We start from the raw sequence: 19,150 nt of genomic DNA, 5'->3' as shown, positions 1-19,150 counted from the left end.
AATAATTTTGAAAGAGCACTAAATTTTACAACTTCCTGAAATTTTCTAACTTAATAGATATGCTTTTCTTTTCAATAGAGAAAAGTATGTTTGATCAAAGTGATTTCTCTCGGAAAGTTTTTGTAGTTATGCTTAAGTTCATGTGATAACACATTTCCTTCTTCCACGGTAACCACCATTATAAATCAGATGAAGAAACATTATAGCAGAGAGTCAAATACACAAAGGAAACATATCCGTTAGAGAAAATATAAACTAATAATAATACTGAAGAACCCAAGTTTAGCTGTGTTTCAATTATTACCATAGTTTAAAATGCTGCATCTTTTCTGTATGATTTGCATGGCTCACTTCTGAGCAATTTTAAAAAATAACTCAGAATTAGACTAAAACTTTTCTAGAAATGGAAAGAAGCCTCACGTGTGAAACAGAATCCTATCCCATCCCTAGAGGCTGTAAGAGCTGCAGCTGGTACGTGATTTATCAATCTACTCAAATGCGAACCTAATCCTAGGTTACAGAATTAGGGTACTGGAGCCTGTGTCTGAAGTTTAAGTAGGACTTATAAACCTGAGATATAAATTGGCTGTGGCAAGAGGGAAGATTGGAAACGATTTGGTCTCTTAGAATCTATACTATGTTGCATTCTGAATAAAATGTTGAAAATCTCTCATTTATAGCTGTGCAAATAAACGAGAAATTTCTTGTTGTGACTATCCTACTTTTTTTTTTTTGTTTCTAGATAAGTGGTCTTACTATTACCTGCCTAAGTCCTAACTATTCATGCTTCTGTACCTTTTACCTGTATAGTTTCCCACTTCTGGATATCTTTTCTATTTCTCTCTCTCTCAACTGATGTCGTTATACCAAGGGATCAGGATAAAAATTTTTTTCTTTTAAGAATTCTTCTCCTTTTTTTTTTAATCCCAAAGGCTATGCATTTATTCCTTTCTAAATGGTATATAATTTCATTTTAGGACAAGTAAGTATGTGTTTGCATTAATGAATATATGAAATGACAAAATTATTGAAATGGAGAACAAATTAGTAGTTGCCAGGGGTTAAGGATAGAGGGGGATCGGGGGGTGAGAGGGAAGTGGGGTAACATGAAGCATCCTGGGGGTGATGAAGCTGTTCTGTATCTGGATGGTATCAATATTAATAAGCTGGTCATGATATTGTACTGTAATTTTATAAGATGTTACCATTGGGGGGAACTGGTAAAGGGCACATGGGATCTCTTTGTATTACATCTTAAAACTGCATGTGAATCTACAATTATCTCAAAATAAAATGTTTAATTAAAGTTTGTATAAGACATCTGGAAATAAATATTGATAGAAGCCTTGGATGTGACTGATACCAGTTTGCTGGAGACAGTACAGTGAGAAGAGAAAAGGACTAAGATAAATCTTCAGGAATCTGACATCTAGTGGCTTGGCAGAAGGGAATCATCCTGCATTGAACACTGAGTAGGGGAGAAAAACTAGAGGGTGATAATGCATCATAGAAGGCAAGCAAAGAGGGTATTTTGAAGAAGAAATAGTCAACACTGTTGAAATCTGCTGCTAAATTAGGTAAAATGAGGAATAAATATTGTTGGGTTTAGCATTATGGTCATCATTGATTTTATCAAGTAATGAAGAATAAAGTCAGATTGAAGTGGTTATGGAATAGGAGGTAAGAAAAGGAGACCAGGAGTTTAGAACCTCCTTCAGGAAATTTGGGAAGGTGAGCAAAATGGCATAGAAACTAATTTTTGGGGGCAAGGTTAAACTGTGGAGCGATAAGCATATTTCACAGGATTATTTAAAAGAGAGATGAGGGAATTCCCTGGTGGTCCAGTGGTTAGGACTTGGAGCTTTCACTGCTGTGGCCCAGGTTCAATCCCTGGTCGGAGAACTAAGATCCCACAAGCCGCACAGTGTGGCTAATAAATAAATAAATAAATGGGAGAGGAACACAAGGAAAAATGAATTATTGATAGCATAATGTATGTAAGAAGATGGGAGGGAAATGGTTCCAAAGCACAGATGGAGGTATTGGCTTTAGAAATGAAAGACTAATCTTCTATTATCACAAGAAAGAAGTTTATATGCAGATGTAAGTTTGTGAGTTTTGTACTGAGTACAAAAGCAGGCTCTGTTCTATTTCTTTTTATTTTTCCCCAAAAAAGTAGGAGGTGTGGTTGTCTGTCTAAAATAAGTAGTAGTAGGGAGGGTGGGAGGGAGGGAGACACAAGAGGGAAGAGATATGGGAACATATGTATATGTATAACTGATTCACTTTGTTATAAAGCAGAAACTAACACAGCATTGTAAAGCAATTATACCCCAATAAAGATGTTAAAAAAATAAAAAATAAAATAAGTAGTAGTAAATAATGGGTTGGAGAGATCTGAGGTTTACCCTGTGAGGATAAGTATTGTGGGATGAGGATGGCCCATTTGAAACTGAGGACAACATCTGCCCTGTTGTGTCAATGCTTTCTTGCAGTGCTAGGCTGCTCAGTGCCACTAGCCCTCACAGTGGAGACTGCCCTATTCTGAAATACATTATTAAGGTAATGGACCAAGCATGCTAACTGTAATGGATGAGCTCTGAAATAGCAGAAGTGCTATATCCTTAAAATGAGCATTATTTCATTTATTGAACTATTCCTTAAACAAATATGTACTTACTTGAAAAATGAATTGATGTTTGATTTTAAAGTATCGAGCACATAAGCTATTTGAGGACATAATTATTCACAGAAGCAACTTCCTTATATGTGAATTATGCAGTCTAAATAGTACCACTGGGCTTCATCCCAACAGTTCAGGGTGGTCTTTGGCCATACTGAGTTCAACAAAACAGTCCCTGGCGAGCTGAAAACTGGAGTCACATCCCATGAGCATTTAACTTCTATTAGATTAATGATTCCTATTAGATGTATTTTTTTAATGTAAGAAAAAAATTAAAAGAGAGTGAGCAATTGTGCCTGATTCTTCAGTCATAAAAGAGCATATTGCCCATAGATAGGAGAGTGGCCCTGCTATCATAACACCTGGTTTTAATGTTTGAATGCCTCCCATCATGCAACCATCTTGCAACACATTTGATTATAGTTGTTAAAGACATGAATTTAATATATATCATGGCCATAAATGCGGATAACTATGTCATCTGGTACTAACTAAAGAAACAGCCATCTTTCCCAATGCTGAAGAGGAAACAGTGTGTTGGAATTACTGAGAAATGGAATTACCAGATTCCTACATGGCACCTTCCCAAAGTGGACTATAACAATGTAGACTTCTGTCTTAGTTTGTGATTCGTAAATTAGAGAAAATAACAGTAGCTACTGCAAAGAGTTACTGTGAGGATTAATTAAGCTAATGTATATCAAGTATTGATAAGGCTTTAAAGGGTAATTTTGACTTTTCCTTTTAGAATCTGATCCCATATACTGGATGACACAGCACCACACTAAGGAGCACTGCTTTCTGCCACTCCCGGTGATATTTCACCACAATCTGAGAAAAGCTATGTGTTTCAGTATTGGTGATGTAGGCAGGGGATATGGAGAGAGGACTGGAAAGACAGAGAACTCAAGCAAGGATGCATGATAGAATCTGTCTTCTGTGCTCTGTGAACATACTTATTTCTTCCTTTTATAGGATAGTTCATCTAATATTTACTCGAGCAACGGATAAAGCCTGTAAATGGACACATACAAATCGACATTGAAAGTCTCGAGGGCTGAATATGTATTTGTACCCTGAACTGAAATGTGGGACTCAGTAATGAGGCACATTTTACGCTTATTATTGAAATTGTTATTAATTTCATGAATTAAAAATGTTTTGTCCCCGAGAAATATCATAGTAACATTAAAATATATTGTTTTAAAGATTTCTAAAAGCTGCAGACTCCCATCATAGTGAATGGTGATATTAGCATACAAATAAATGACTACAGAGTACACTGGGCAATGTTTAAGCCTACACTTTTCCTGATATCACAAATGACCTGCATTTCAGAGAGCACATTTTGCTGTCCAACGGAAAGAACACAAGTCTCTTGTCTCATATCCATGAGTTAATTGAGAAGGCACTTTTGGAATCTCCATTGGATAGGATAGAACCTTGTATAATTAGACAACACAAGAAACCTCATATGTGCAATATAATAAGAACATAAGGGTGCATGTACTATTACAAAAATAACACTTAACACCCTGTGAGAGCTCCAAGCTCTCAGCAGTTATTAACTAAGGAGACCCTCACCAATAATCTCTTAAGTGTAAAACATGTTTTTTCCCTGGTCTAGTCTCTTTTATAAATACACTGTGGGTCCTAAGTTAGACTCTGGGAGGTCCCTGATCTTTCACTGCTTAATAACTTTAGATACTGACTCTGGAGTTCCTCCCAGGCTCAGGTACACTGTCTCTCTTATTTGAAGAGGGTAGTTAAAACAACTACCTCTTCACAAGGCCTACTTTCCTAAGTCTGATATTTTGGGTGTGAGTTTAGAGTAGATCAGGATTTTATGAGAATGGCAACAGAATGGTCAGCTCCTCCAAATTCCCATGTTTCCCCCTCCTTGAGCTTGAGTTCAAGGGAAAGTGTACAGTTATGCTTTGCATGGAATTCCAGTGTATGCTTGGAACAGAAATTAGTCTGGATATAGGGAAAAGATTATTAATGCTATAATGCTTGGGTGACAATGAATGGTAGTATTGCATTTTAAATACGATAAGGTTTTAAAATCAGGTTGAAGGTGTAAATCAAGAATAGCCCAAGTTAACTCTGAAAACATTTAAATCACTCTTAAAGTTACCATATGCATGATCAATATTTATGTATAAAGCTTGAAATGGACCTTTTATCTCTTACTAAGTTTAATATCAGGAGTGTCTCCCCCAGCACAGAAGCAGGTACTGTTTCTTCATTTGGGTACCAGAAGAAGTTCTAATACTAGGTTCATGTTTAGGAGATATCTGTAGTCTTTCTTCAAAAACTAGACTCAGACTCAGGGCTATGAGACGCTTATATTGACAGGCACATTGTACCTTAGACCAGCTAAGGAGTCAGCACTCATGTCTGCCATCTTAAGCATGCTTTGTTCTCATTGGGTGCAGGAAAGCAAAATCCTTACACTATTTAAATTGCTTTCTCTCTCCCCTTCCCTCTTTCCCTCTCTTTGTTCCCTTTGTGTCACAAACTTTTCTTCCTTTCTCAAGCACCCTTCACTTTTTTCATCTGAAAATCTGCAAGTCTCTTTTTGAAGAAAACTCATGGTTGGGTGGTTAGGGTTTTTAATTAGAGAAACTGTTTTTTTTTACTTATAATGGGAGGGAGGTAAATATAAAGGAAGTTACTCAAAAGAAAGCAGGTGATAAAGCATAATGGAATGATAAATTGAAGTAGAAGAGGGAAAAACAACAGCAAGAAGATGGGAATGACAAAATAAACTTCATTTCTTGAAATAGTGAGAGTGCTTTGGAAAATCCAAAGCCCTATTCAAATGCTAGGAGTAGTTTGCCTGAGATTGACTTTGTGACTGGAGAAGGCCTTTGTGAAAATTACAGTGTACCAAATTTTTTTTTCAGTTATTTCGCTGTGGTAAAATACATAAAACATAAAACGTACCATCTTAAACCATTGTTAAGTGTACAGTTCTGTGGTATTAAATATATTCATAATGTTGTGCAACCATCACCACCATTCACCTCCACAATTCTTTTCATCTCTTAACACTGGAATTCTATACCCATTAAACAATAACTCCCCATTCCCCCCTCCCCAAGGCTCCTGGTCACCGCCACCTTAGTTTCTGTATCTCTGTAGCTATGATTTGGACTACTCTAAGTACATCATGTAAGCGGAATCATACAGTCACTTGTCTTTCTGAGGCTGCCTTATTTTGTGTAATGTCCTTAGAATTCAACCATGCTGTGGCATGTGTCAGAATTATTCCTTTTAAGAATGAATAATAGTCTATGGTATGTATACTCCATATTCTGCTTATCCATTCATCCATTGATGAACATTTGGACTGCTTCCACATTTTAGTTATTGTGAATAATGCTGTTATAAACATGGTTGTACAAATATCTCTTTGATACTCTGCTTTCAATTCCTTTGGGTATATTCCCAGAAGCAGAATTGCTGGATCATATGGTAATTCCATTTTTAATTTTTTGAGTAACAGCCATACTGTTTTCCACAGTAGCTGTACTATTTTATATTCCCACTGACATTGCACAGGGGTTCCAATTTCTCCACATCCTTGTCAAAACTTATTTTCTGTTTTTTGATACTAGCCATCCTAAATGGTTATGAGGTAGTATGCATCAAATTTTGAGTCTCATCCACCAGACTCCCACATGTAAAGTGACCATCAGGTAAAACAATCCCTTGGTAAATTTCCAGTTAGAATAACAGAATATGGCAAATTCTTAATAATTTTATCTTCAGAAAAACTGCTGCTTCTCAGGTCAAGAAAAGTAAATTGTATGGCATTTTTGTAGTGATCCTTCAATTAACCAAAATTGAGCCTCTGCTAAATGTCAGGCACTAGCTAGGCGCTTATGATACAAAGATGTTCTTATGGTACTCACAGCTGGAAAGGTATTAGATAGTGTGTTTTTCTTCTTTAAGTTCAGATGAAATTGAAACCTGCTTTGAGTTAAAGGAACCAGAGCGTTTCTTAATAAACAGTCTTGTGAAAACAGACCAGTGAAACATCTAATTTCAAAGAACACTAAGGTAGTAATTAAAGCATGTGGGAGATCATTAATACCTATATGGCATTTGGATTACTATGAATATTGTACTAAACCAGAATGACTGGAGTAAGACAAAACTTAATCTTTTAATCTGCTAAGGGAGTTTTTTCCCAAAGATGGTTAAATTGAGGATATTTAGAATATAAATAATATAATACTCAAATTAGAGCTTAAACATTAAACATTTTTAAATTAGTGGTAATTAAATATGGAAGACAGTGTCAAAACGATTATAGATACAGATAATTTTTATGACTAATATTGAGATGAAAATTCTGAGATCAATTATATTAGGTGATTGTTGATCTGTTGGGGTAAAACTTGAAAATCAGGTATAAATCATGTTGTTAAAAAGACAGATATATAATATATATTTTTTTAGATATATAATATTTTGATCACCCAGGTGTATATATTTTAATAGGAAAAGGACAGAGTTTGACAGAATTCTGGAATGATTTTTCATCTGTTTTAAATGGATTTATGTCCTAGAGTGTGGTGGTAAATATTTAATAACCAGCTCACTTACTTCTTTTAGGAAAAAAAAAAGCTCTGATTTGTGACATTTGCCAATTTCCATGGTGTATATTCTCCCACCATGGCTGATTTCAGGCCATCAGTGGAATGTCATTGAGTGTGGAGTTGAGAAAGAATACACATCACAGGCTCTCCCAAGCCAGTGTAAGCCAGCTCCAGCACACCTCTGCTCATGTCTAAAATTACATCAGAAGTCAAACGTGACTTGGTGAAAAACATTACGATCCAAATAAACCTAATAGTGCAATCTAATCTATCAGTCAACAAACTTCAAAGTCAGAGAAGTTCAATTTATAAATTTAAAAAGTACCAAAAAAGTACTTTAAAAAGTATGAAAAAAGTACTTTAAAAAGTACCAAAATAAGATATTTAGATAACTTTGAACAAAAAGAAACAATAATTACCTAAAGATGCAATCTCATTTCTTGTCACTTCATTTGGAATACTTACATTATAATTAATTCCAACAAACATTTATAGAGCCTTTACTCAGTGCTAGGAACTCTTCCAAGCATTTTATGTATATCAATTAATTTAATCTTCAAAAATGATAGTAAGGGATTAAAAGAAAAAAGCATAGTCTATCTCCAGGGTACCTGCCTTTAACTACTGCTCATACAGCCTCTAAAATTATCTAGAAATAAGGCTGCAAGAAAGACTTCATGCAAGTCTGGCATTACAAAGTGAAAGACTATACAGACTGGAAATATAGTCTGAAAAAACAAAAGTATGAAACAATGAGTTAGGAGAACAATAAACATCACCAATAAAGGCCTTCCTTAATTTCTCCTCCTCTGTAAAAGAAAGTCACCGTCAAGAAATTACTGAGTGGAAATTTAGAGTTTATTACAATAATATCTTTTATGCAATGAAAAAATTACTATATGGAAATCATTGTTACAGGGGAACTTTGAGTGAAAAATTGTGGATGTATAATTTGTTAACCACTTTAATTTGAATCTCTGTAAGAGAAAATAAAGAAGTGAAGATAATAATTAGGCAATACTTCAAAAGAAAAACCAACTGGTTTCAGAAAGTTGGTGAAATTTCTCATTGTTTTCATTGTAGGGATTAGCCATTTTTTTCCCCAGAATCATTAAGTAATGCTGGGGCTGAACTGTCCTGTGATTTAATCTGCTGGTGTAAATCCTCTTCATCTAATCTCATAATTAAAACCAATAAGGAAGAACTTCTTGTTTCTATACAAGATGTGAAATCCTTCAAATTCATAACTGAGATGTAATTTTTTTTTCTTTCTTCAAAGTTAGAAAGTTAGAGCTTCAGATTTGGTCTAAGCATGAAGATGGGCTTTCCAGATTTCTGGAAAACTGAATTAAGAGCAGTGGTTCAGGGAAACCTGAGCAAAGACTCCTAATGAGAGTGTTGCTGGGAAGACTCCACATAATTCAAAAATCAGGACAGCCCAATGTTTATAAACATGTCTTAAACAGGACCACACGGATGATTAGTGTAAGATGTTCTGGAATGATGATGCAAGCATGAGTACAAAAGGGCAATGACCCAGCAAGAAATCCCTTTATTTCTCAAGATCTTCCTTGTAAGGACAATACCACTTCATTGCTGCTTCCTCTTAAGGAAACCAAGGGAAAATCTCTCCCCAGATACACTGCATTTGCTTTCGCTTTGTTGGCCTGCTAATTTCCATTCTTAAGTTCTGTATCCTTGGCTAAGGGTTAAATCTTATTAGAGAGGGATTTTATGTTATGTATGTGATTTCTTTTTGTCAACCCCAAATTTATCCACAACTGGAAACTGTATTTATGTGAGGTTGAGCAATTTTACTTATTATGAAGTAAAATCAGTTAATGTATGTTAGTGACACTTTCTAAACCATAAAAAGTCACACAAATACTTTCCTTCCCCATGTTTTTAAGGAGTAGACAATAGGAGAAACACATGTGTCTGGGATACATATGCTCTTTACTCCCTGCGGGTGCTGCATTTTATGTTAAGGAGTATGATCCTGGCTTATTGCTGTTTATTACTGGGGCATTTATATGGCCTTGCTAGGTTATGGGAGATCAGGATAGTCATAGGGCATGATTTACAAACCTGGCTTTGTATATTAAGGAGTGTTTATTAATATATCTAGTATGTGTACAGAAGAAGTTAGGTGGAGCTGGCTTTTCTCTAGAGATAAGTTTTATATGTAATAAGTGTAGTACAAATAAGAATGTTCATTTTTCCTAGGGGGGTTCAGAGGCCTGATTTATGAGACCTTTGTCCACCTAGCAACAAAGAAGAACAACCGGCGGACCTAGGATGGAAGACATCAGTTGCCTAATGAATCAACAATCAAATGAACCCCAGAAACAACTGAAAGAGACTTTGAAGAAAATTATTAGATGCTGCCTATAATTCAAAATATATAGTGAGTAATAGGGAGTAGACATAGTTCAGTTTAACCATTAAAGAAACTCAGGGCAGAAGTATCAGTATCAAGAAAGAAATCCAAGGAGACATTGCCAATGAGTCCTACATAGCCATTGGTGGAGACAGAATCCTGCAAACAATAATCCAAATGGGTAATAACGCTGCAGTTGGCCTCCTTAGCTGGTGCTCAATAATCAATAATCTCAAGGGAAGACAGGACCAACTTCATTTTCTTTCATCCAATTAATAATTATTGAAAGGTTGAAGGCTGACCTGTGAATAGTTTATTGGCTGACTAATTCAGCAAACAATATTAAGAACCTACTATAAGTGAGGCTCTGTGCTGGGCACATTTTCAGGACCTCCATAACGGTTGCATAAGATAGAGTTAAATTGCTGCACTTCAGAAGTAGCAGTAGCTGCTGTAACATCAACAAACAAACAATTGGGCTCCATCTTTTCTACAGACCTTGGTGCATATCTCTATTATAGCACTTACTATATTGTTTAGTAACTTGTTCTTTTTTTTTTTTTTTTACGGTACGCGGGCCTCTCACTGCTGCGGCCTCTCCCGTTGCGGAGCACAGGCTCCGGACGCGCAGGCCCAGCGGCCATGGCTCACGGGCCCAGCCGCTCCGCGGCATGTGGGATGTTTCCGGACCGGGGCACGAACCCATGTCCCCCGCATCGGCAGGCGGACCCTCAACCACTGCGCCACCAGGGAAGCCCCAGTAACTTGTTCTTTACTTTGTAAGTTTCCCCAACTGAAACTTTTTCTGTAGAGCTGGAATATCTTTATGCATCTTTTAACCACCCCCATGGTCAACACAGATGCTGGTCGAATAAATGAATAAGGGGGTTAACCCGAATTCGCAGTGGACAATACAGCAAAATAAATAAAAATGTTACAGTTTTAATTTAATCTTTAAATTTCTAGGAAAGAGTGGATTTAGGGAAAGTGTTAAATGAGTAAATTATGCAATATGCTCATATATGTTAATTAACATTTGTCCTTTATACCAGGTATCCCTCCTCTGTGATGTTCTAATTGTCTATACCTCTGTCTCTGCCCTCACCACATTCTGGAGTAATTATTTATGTGTCTGTCTTCCCAGTATTTTAAAGAAAGAGTAAGCCCCACTGAGGTGGTAAATGTGTATTATTCATCTTTGTATCCCCAAGGTTTATCACAGTGCTTGGCACACAGACCATCCTCAACAGATGTGTAAGGAATGAATGAATATGTGGTGACTCTTCCTGAGCTTATTCCTTATAGAAGGCAATGTAACTGAAAATAATAAAGAGTGAGACAATTCCATTTGTATGCCTCCACAAAATAGAAGCTATCAGTTTATAAGAATTAAACCTTATTATGTAGTTTATATTGGCATTTTAATACCAGATTATGACCATCTGGTGAAAATTCATCTTGTTATATTGTAGGAGACTTTTATTTCCTCTTTTGAAAAGCTATTTTTAGTTAAAAGTGACTGATTAGTCTTTGGAATGGTCTGATCCCATTTCTACTTTAATATGAAGTATGCTTTTTTGGAGCAAGGGACTTTTAGTCTTAGATTTCTGGTTCCCTTGCCCCCAGCTCAAATAAAACAAAAACCTATTCAACCACCAGTCTTTTCCTTTTCAGTAAATGATATAATTGTTTGCTAAGAACAAAAATCCAGGAGTCATCCTTGAATATTTTCCTTTCTTCTTCTACTTACCGGGCCCACTTTCCCAGCTCATTAATGACTGCCACTGCCAATCAATTAGCAGGTCCTGTGGTTCAGATTCCAAAATATATTCTGAACCTGTCAGTTTTTGCCACTTCTTTACCATTAAGGTCTTGCCTTAACTATTGCAATAGCCTTCTAACTGGTCTCATTACTTGACAGGACAGCAGCCAAGAGCTTTGAAATCCACTGAAATCCATCAATGGTTTGCTTCTGAACGTAAAGTAAAAGCCAACCTCTGCACCATGTCCTCAGTGCCCTACTTGATCTGGCCTCCACCAAACCCTTTACTACCCGTCCCTCTTTATTGCACCTCCAGCCCCCAGGCCTTCTTGCTGTCACTGGAACATGCCTGTTTAGTCCATACTAATGGCTGTTATTTTTGCTGTTCTCTCTTCCTGGAATACTCTTCTCATGGATCTCCACAAGGTGATTACTCACTATACAGCTATCTCTCATTTCTTTAAGGAGGCCTCTTTAAAAGAGCATCCCTGCCCCTGTTAATTTCTATCCCATTTCTCTGCTTTAGTTTCTTAGTAAGAAATGAAACTCCTCATTTCCTCGTGTTATCTTTTTTAATGTCTGTCATCCCTACTAGAAAGAGATCAGGGTTTGTATCTGCTTTGTTGTATCCCCAGAGTCTTGAATGGTAGATGCTTACTAAATATTTCTGGAATAATTCAAGCCTAATTTAGTGCAGGAAGTGTGCTCATTTTACATGTAGACCAGGCTGGTGATTGTTATGGGCAATATACCAGATGTATTGAGACCACAAACTCAGGCCTCGTTGTCCATTCAAGGTTTATAAGAAAATGAACATATCATATTTCGTACAATTCAGACTGGAGCAGTATTAGTATCCTGTGGGAGAAGGCCAATTTAGTCTACTAACAACTTGAGGAAACCTAATTTGTTCCATTAACAGTCTATCGAAAAAAATCTTTCCTTCAATGTTATTAGATACATAATCATGTTTACATTATCTTGGGGAATTTGAGAGATGGGGAACAAGTCATCTGCTGGGCTTCTACGCCATTACATGTTATATATCACTCTGGGAGATTGCTTAATTACATTAATAAACATTATTTGAGCACTGACCTTTTTATCCCTCCAAATGTTTGTGCATGGCCCAGGAATTTTCCAAAGTCAATATGAAACATGTGGCCTGACTTTGTCAGCATGATATTGTCATTGTGACGGTCACAGACTCCCAGGATGAACGTTACCACACACCAGCCAGCACAGGAATAGAAAAAGTTCCTCAAGGCCTAATCGGTTGAAAAATAATAACACACACAAAAAATGAGCAAACACAGAGGTAATGGTAAAAGTACGATAAAAAGCAAAATTTTCTAATCAAGAACCAATTCTACATCTCAGTTGACTGGATATGATTAAATGGTTGTTTCTTGATATGCTACAGAAGAACATGAAGCAATCTGTTCTTTAGCCTAATGAGTGTTTTTGTTGAAATGGGAGAAAATAACCTTCATTCAGTTAAAGCTAATTTTCAGTTTATTAAAGAGGATTCTTAGTGTTATTTTTTAATGTCGCAAAGGTACAATAGTGGATAGCTTTTTTCAAGATAAAAGAAGAAGGAACAATATGGTCCAGTATTGCCTATTCCCATAGAAATTTAAAATATTAACTTTTGAATATCTGAAATTTTTAACACAGAAAAAACTACATTGAGATATCTGTAACACTTTATGTTTATCCTACAAATATGTCATCCAGTTAATGCCCCAAAAGGTTTTGGTACAGTATATACCAGTGAACGCTTGTGCGGGTAGAAGCAGATTCCACTAAGTTAGTTGTGGCTTATGTCTCTTTAATGGACAGAGGTTTCTTGCCAAAATTACTCTTTTTTCAAAAAAACTGTCTCCTGGGTATTCATCCTTTTGATCGATGATGCAACGATGAGTGTAAGCACTAGTGACTGGCTGAGCCACAGGTATGGGCCTCCTCAACTAGCGAGTGGAAGACCACGTGGCTGGACTACATGCCAGGACACCTTATTTCCAGGTATCCCAGGTGCCTGAGAAAGTCTTTAATTTGTCTGTCTAGATTTTCTCTACTTATAAAGTGAAGATAATAAAATATGTCCTTCACATGGTGGTTAAGAACATCAAATGTACATGGAAACACCCCAAACAATATAACTCCAGGGGTTTGTGCCTAACTCAAGTTACAATTTGGGGAATGGCTAAAAAATAGATTTCTAGATAATCTCATCTAATTCCCTGTTACTTGGCCTCCAAAATCTGTATTTTGCTCTATTCCAATCTCACAGAAGTCTGGAGTAGATGAACTCTTGGATCTCTCTTTCATGGCCGAGGCCAGCTAGGGTGACCAAGCCTTCCAGTTTGCCCAGGACTGAGGAGTTTCCTAGAATGAGGGATGTTTAGTGCTCAGGACAGTTCTGAGCAAATCTAATGCTGGCCCATATTGCATCCTTGTGTGAATTAGCATAAAGGTGCCCCTGCCTCTGGGGCAGCTGTACCAGTTCATGCCTTGGCAAGTGAAACAAGGCCTGGCTCCAGCCAACTCATCCCCTAATCTGGGAGCCCTGGTAGAGGGTGGAACCTGTACAATTGTAGACTGCAGGCTAGATGCCAAGGTAAAGTGGGAATAATGTTGGCAGTCAAATGGAATAGTATACATTTTGTAAAGTTCTGAAATACAAAAAAATAAAAACTCTATTAGGTATTCCGCAAACATTGAAAGAATGAGGCACGAAAAAATAGAACTTGGAAGAAGAAATACATTGCAATGGAAGGAGGGAGATTTATAGAAAGTATAGGTTGTGTACAAATAGGCACAGGTAACATGAAGGAGGTAGTTTTCAGGAGCATCATCTCAGGTGAGATTGCTGTAAGGGAAGCCGCTGAGCAAAGAGAGTCTTTATTGATAGCCCGGAATTCCACCCAGAGGGAAAACCAGACACAGAAATTGTTATCTAGGTAATATACCATTTAAACTGTGTCATTATTACTATGCTGATGAATCAGACCTCAAGATGTACTTAATTTACTTTTTCATAAATCAGAATATCTAATGAGCCAGAGTATATCCTTATTTAAGTACGTTATTTAAAATTTGCTGCAGAAGGACAAACCTTTTCATAATCCACCTTTAAATGGTTGTGCTGACTGAACCATTTTTTGATTGTATTTTCTTTCAGTGGTCCTATCAGTCCAGAATGGCGATGGATTTTCGCGAGGGTTATAGCATCGGGCACCATCTGCACCAATCCTGGTTGATAAAAAAGAGATTATGGAAATACTTCTTTCTTTACAGGATGAGGGATACTTAGGAAAGGCATCTTGATATAGGTAACAACATCAATAGTTGCCAGCACTACTCGGATTACCCTTTTTATTTCCCAACCTTCTTCTCTGAAGGAGTTTTACCTAGATGGTATTGCTTCTAATTTTTCCTAAATCCTAGGGAGCGATGAAGCTACTTGTGTTTGGATCAGATGTATCAGAGCTGCTTTAATATTTTTTCTAGAACTACAGTAGAGAGCAAATCTAGATGGTCTCCCAGCAACCCCACTGAGTCAATAGAGCAGTGAATTAATTAAGATATGGCTTGTGCATTCATTTACAGTTTAAGGGAGGACATTCAAACTTGTGTAACAAGCATATTTATAATGTAAGTGAATCAAATACAACCTCCGTGACAAATATTTCAAATATATTATAAAAATCAATGTTCAGGTTAATAAAAGCTTCACTGTTCAACGTTTCATTTCTAGGAGTGAACAGAGTAACTCTGCAGTGAACATGTACAGAACCACCTGCTTCTTCCTTCTCAGTCTGCATTAAAGTGAAACTATGATAACAATCTTTTTAAGGGAGCATCTATTGATTGAACTTCAATAGGAGCTTTGCCCCACTAGCCATGCATCCATCAAGGCTTCTTTTCATTGTGTTCCTAAGGTTATTGGAATGTAAATATTTTCAAGCCTTCTGATTTTTATTCTGCACAGAACAGCAATTTAAACCCAGTATTTAAAATTCTCCCAGGACTAATGTCCACAAAACAACCTGTAATGCACAGTTCTATAAATAAAGTCATTGAAAGAAATTAAAGTCTAGAATTTCTGATTTCCACAATCTTGACAACTGCAAGAGTTGAAAACACAAATGCCCAAAGGGACCAGGGACATAAACGTAACTATATGAAAAGAGAGAAGATTAAGTTTTAAAAATTGACTATTTCATGGTCTCCCTTAAAAATATTCAAATTAAACAACAAACAAGAAGATCACTGTAATGGTAAGCAAAACATTTCTCAGTGCTGGATTTGGCCAGTGGCAGCTGGTTGCAGGCTTAATCTCTCTCTCTCTCTCTCTCTCTCTCTCTCTCTCTTTCTCTCTCTTCAGCCTTAATCTCTTAATATCCAATAGCCCAGCCCAGCCCAATCATGACCGTTAGGCATCTATTGATACATTGCCTTATTAGAAAGAAACAAACATGGAAAGTGGGAATTGAATGCTGCAAAAATAACCTATTAAAATCTATTTGTTAAAAACAAAAAGAAAGAAGGAGATGTAACATCCCAGAGATAAATCCTGGGCATATCTTTAATATCATAACACTTCTCCCTTCTCCCCCAACAGTATTCGGCTCTTGTGCTAGTTTTCTTGTGCTTATTAAGTGAGATAGCAAATGTAAAGCACTGCATTTAACAGTAATATAATTACTCTAAAAAGAGTAATATAATTCTACTTTCTAATCCTGAAATTTTCCCTCATTTTTCTAGTTCCTCCATTTAACACTTCCTAACACAAAACCACCTTCTACCTGGTTCCTGCGTGCCTCATTGCCACCTTGCATCTGACCATGCCCCAAATTAGGACTTAGATTACTGCACCCTTTAGATAGGGTGCTGTAGCAATGTCAGTTACTCCTCAGACCACATTTGTCTTCAGGGAGTTAATCATTGCTAAATCCCAAGCCATTTGTCATATCTTTCATTGTTGACTACCCAGAAAACTTTGCACCTAATTTATAACAATCATGGTGGCTAAATTCTGCTCATTAATTAAAACCATAAATTACATTTCATACATTTTAAGCTAGTATGTATCACACACTTTTTAAATACTTCTAGCATAATTCTGTGCACAGTAATATGTGTGGCTCCATTCCCATAGCTCTCTAATGCAGATTCCTCAAAATTTAATGCCCATATGTATTACTTGGGGATCTTGTTAAAATGTAGGTTCTGATTTAGTAGGGTGGGAGTAGGGTCTGAGATGCTGAGTTTCTAACAAGCTCCCAGGTGATGTCAATGCTCCTCGTCCACAGGTCATACTTTAAGTAGCAAGGTTCTTAGGGACAAAACTTTTCAAGATGGTATCACACAAGGCAGTGGTTCTCAAAAAGGTGTGCATGAGAAACTCCAGAGCAGCTTTTTGCAATCACTGAGACTTGAGCCTCAGTCCCCCACCCTCTGTCCCCTCCCCACCCCTGCCCAGTGAAGAGCCTGATATAGCATCCTGCTTGGGTCCTAGATATAGCTGCTCCAACTCTCCTAAGTAATTTTTATGTCCATCAAATCTGGAGCAAATTTAGAGCAATGAAATAAATCCTAAAGAATTTTTATCTGCTCTGATAATCTCTCCCAAAGTTCCTACAACATCATATACAAAGTAGTCATGAGAATTATAGTCAACAATAATGTTGATAAAGCCATGTAAACTTGTGGCCTGGAGTATACTCTCCTTAAGGGCAGCAGCCCTGTTTAGGTCGTTTTAGTATTCCCTATCTTACTTTGTGACATTTCTTGAGGGATGTCAACAGTAGATATTAAATAAGCCTTGGAACCTGATTAAAAATGGAAACTAATCTCTTAAAAAGACATTTGCTTTAATGATCTCCATTTTTCTTGAAGAAGTATCTTTCCAGTACAACCTTACAACCAAAGAAATTGTTGGTAGATAGCGGGAAAGAATAATTTGTCTGTCTTATGACATCTGTAACTTTGGGCAAGTCTAGAGTTATTTCTGCTGGATTAGTTTATTAACTTTAAAAGTCTTAGCCTCCATTACTTCCTATGATTGTAAACAGAGAAATGAGTAGATGGAATTGAAGAATTCCACTGAGGCTGGTGTTGTATTCAATTTCTGAAGAAAAAGTAATCCACGTGACACCAAAAAGCTCAGCTTGCTTCATCTAAGGTTTATTCTTACCCTTTAAACATATTAGGATATGAAAGAATTAGGTCATTTACGTGAGAAAAGGGAGAGAAAAACTCAAGGAATAATGATCTCAGAGTAGCAGTAATAAAAGACTTTTAGGAACTAGAACTTTAGAAGGAGTTCAGGAGTGGGATACTTGGCATGGAAACAAGGGCCCTATTATCAGAATCAAAGTAATTGGGCAGTATGGCTTGTAACAGTAGTCCTGAAGTATCCAATTGCAAGCTAAGCTAAGTAGGAGGTGCTTCCATGCTTAGTTTCCAAAATCTTGAGTCACAGTTGGCTGGGGTACTGAGCCTCGCAGTGGGACCTCAGGAACTGGAGGGCCAGGCAATGACAGTTTCTCTTTTGAGATGATGGGTTTAAACTGTAGTTCTGTCTGAATTAAAAAAGAAAAAAAAAAAAAAGACAACATAGTTCTAGGTCCCCTTTCCAGTTCTATGGTATTTTTATCCCTTTGTTTATGCAGATGCATCTGCTATAATTCATACTAATTAATTTAATGAAATGCTAAGTGGCAATGGCCCCATGTAAAAAAAATTATATGATATCCTAGAAATTATTTCTTCAATTCAGCATGATTGTAATTAAGTACAACTTTTACCTCTGATGTTTGAGTAATTATTAGGGTGGATTATTTTCATTGAAAATGTGTATAAATGTAATTATATTTCCATATTAGTGGCCTGGCTTTTATTAAGGAAGAGAAATGCTAAAAGTATGCTCTAAGTTTGCATGAATGGTCATCTTTGACTGTTGATATTACACTTTACTCAAAAGTCTTTTAGAAATTGAATGCATGTTTATAATGTATTTAGAATTTTCAGAACTCCTTTAAGCATTTGCAACTTTGTAAATTTTGTGTTAATAGGCAACAATTGTATTTTTTGAATGAGTAGACTTTTCTATTATCAGCTTAGAAAGAGAGAAACAAATATGAGTTAATCATTAATGTAACTAACCCTTAAGGACACACAAAAGGATATTACAGTTAACATTTGAGTTGTCAAGAGTCCTAATTAATATCTAGAAGGACATTATGCTTTACATAAATCATTTTGGCTTATTGTTTTTGAAAATAATTCTTTGTAAAAAAGAAGAATGACCAGGTTTAGTTCTTTGGATTTTAAAATTTGTAATCTAAAATGAAAGCTGTGGCAACTCTGGGGGCATATTACTGATGAATGCGTGAGATAAATAATGTAAGTCAAACAGCTTTCTAATCTATACCGACCTTGGCCTTTTCCTGTGGATAGACATCTATAAATGATCATTTGCATATCCAGGCCCTCCTGCAGCCAAATATTGTCCATCACACGAATAATCTGCAGGACAAGCATATCCTGACGAAGATCATCTCCAGCCTGTTAAAAACAAAATTACAGACTCCGGGTTTCTCCTTGAATTCTATTAAAGGCTTTCAAATATGGTATATGTGATTTCCTTCCTTGAATAATTTTCCAGCCTGACTTAGGGTGGTTTCAATAGCACTAAGAATACCTTG

The 19,150-nt window shown here is 36.6% G+C and overlaps 1 protein-coding gene across 7 annotated transcripts in view; it reads right to left on the bottom strand.

Moving 5' to 3' along the window:
- The window catches only part of PIK3C2G (phosphatidylinositol-4-phosphate 3-kinase catalytic subunit type 2 gamma), a 364,032-nt gene that overhangs the window by 132,679 nt on the left and 212,203 nt on the right, over positions 1–19,150 (bottom strand). For all 7 annotated transcript variants that reach the window (XM_082849612.1, XM_082849613.1, XM_082849617.1 and 4 more), the window contains 3 exons: positions 18,881–19,010; positions 14,554–14,690; positions 12,534–12,703 (listed from right to left, as the gene is read on the bottom strand). In XM_082849612.1, the coding sequence (XP_082705738.1) occupies positions 12,534–12,703; positions 14,554–14,690; positions 18,881–19,010 (437 nt within the window). The remainder of the gene's footprint in view (positions 1–12,533; positions 12,704–14,553; positions 14,691–18,880; positions 19,011–19,150) is intronic.

Source organism: Leucopleurus acutus, assembly GCF_964270905.1.
Source record: "Leucopleurus acutus genome assembly, chromosome: 11".
NCBI lineage: Eukaryota > Metazoa > Chordata > Mammalia > Artiodactyla > Delphinidae > Leucopleurus > Leucopleurus acutus.
The sequence above is the reverse complement of the archived record's forward strand: the minus strand, read 5'-3'. Positions and strand labels throughout refer to the sequence as shown.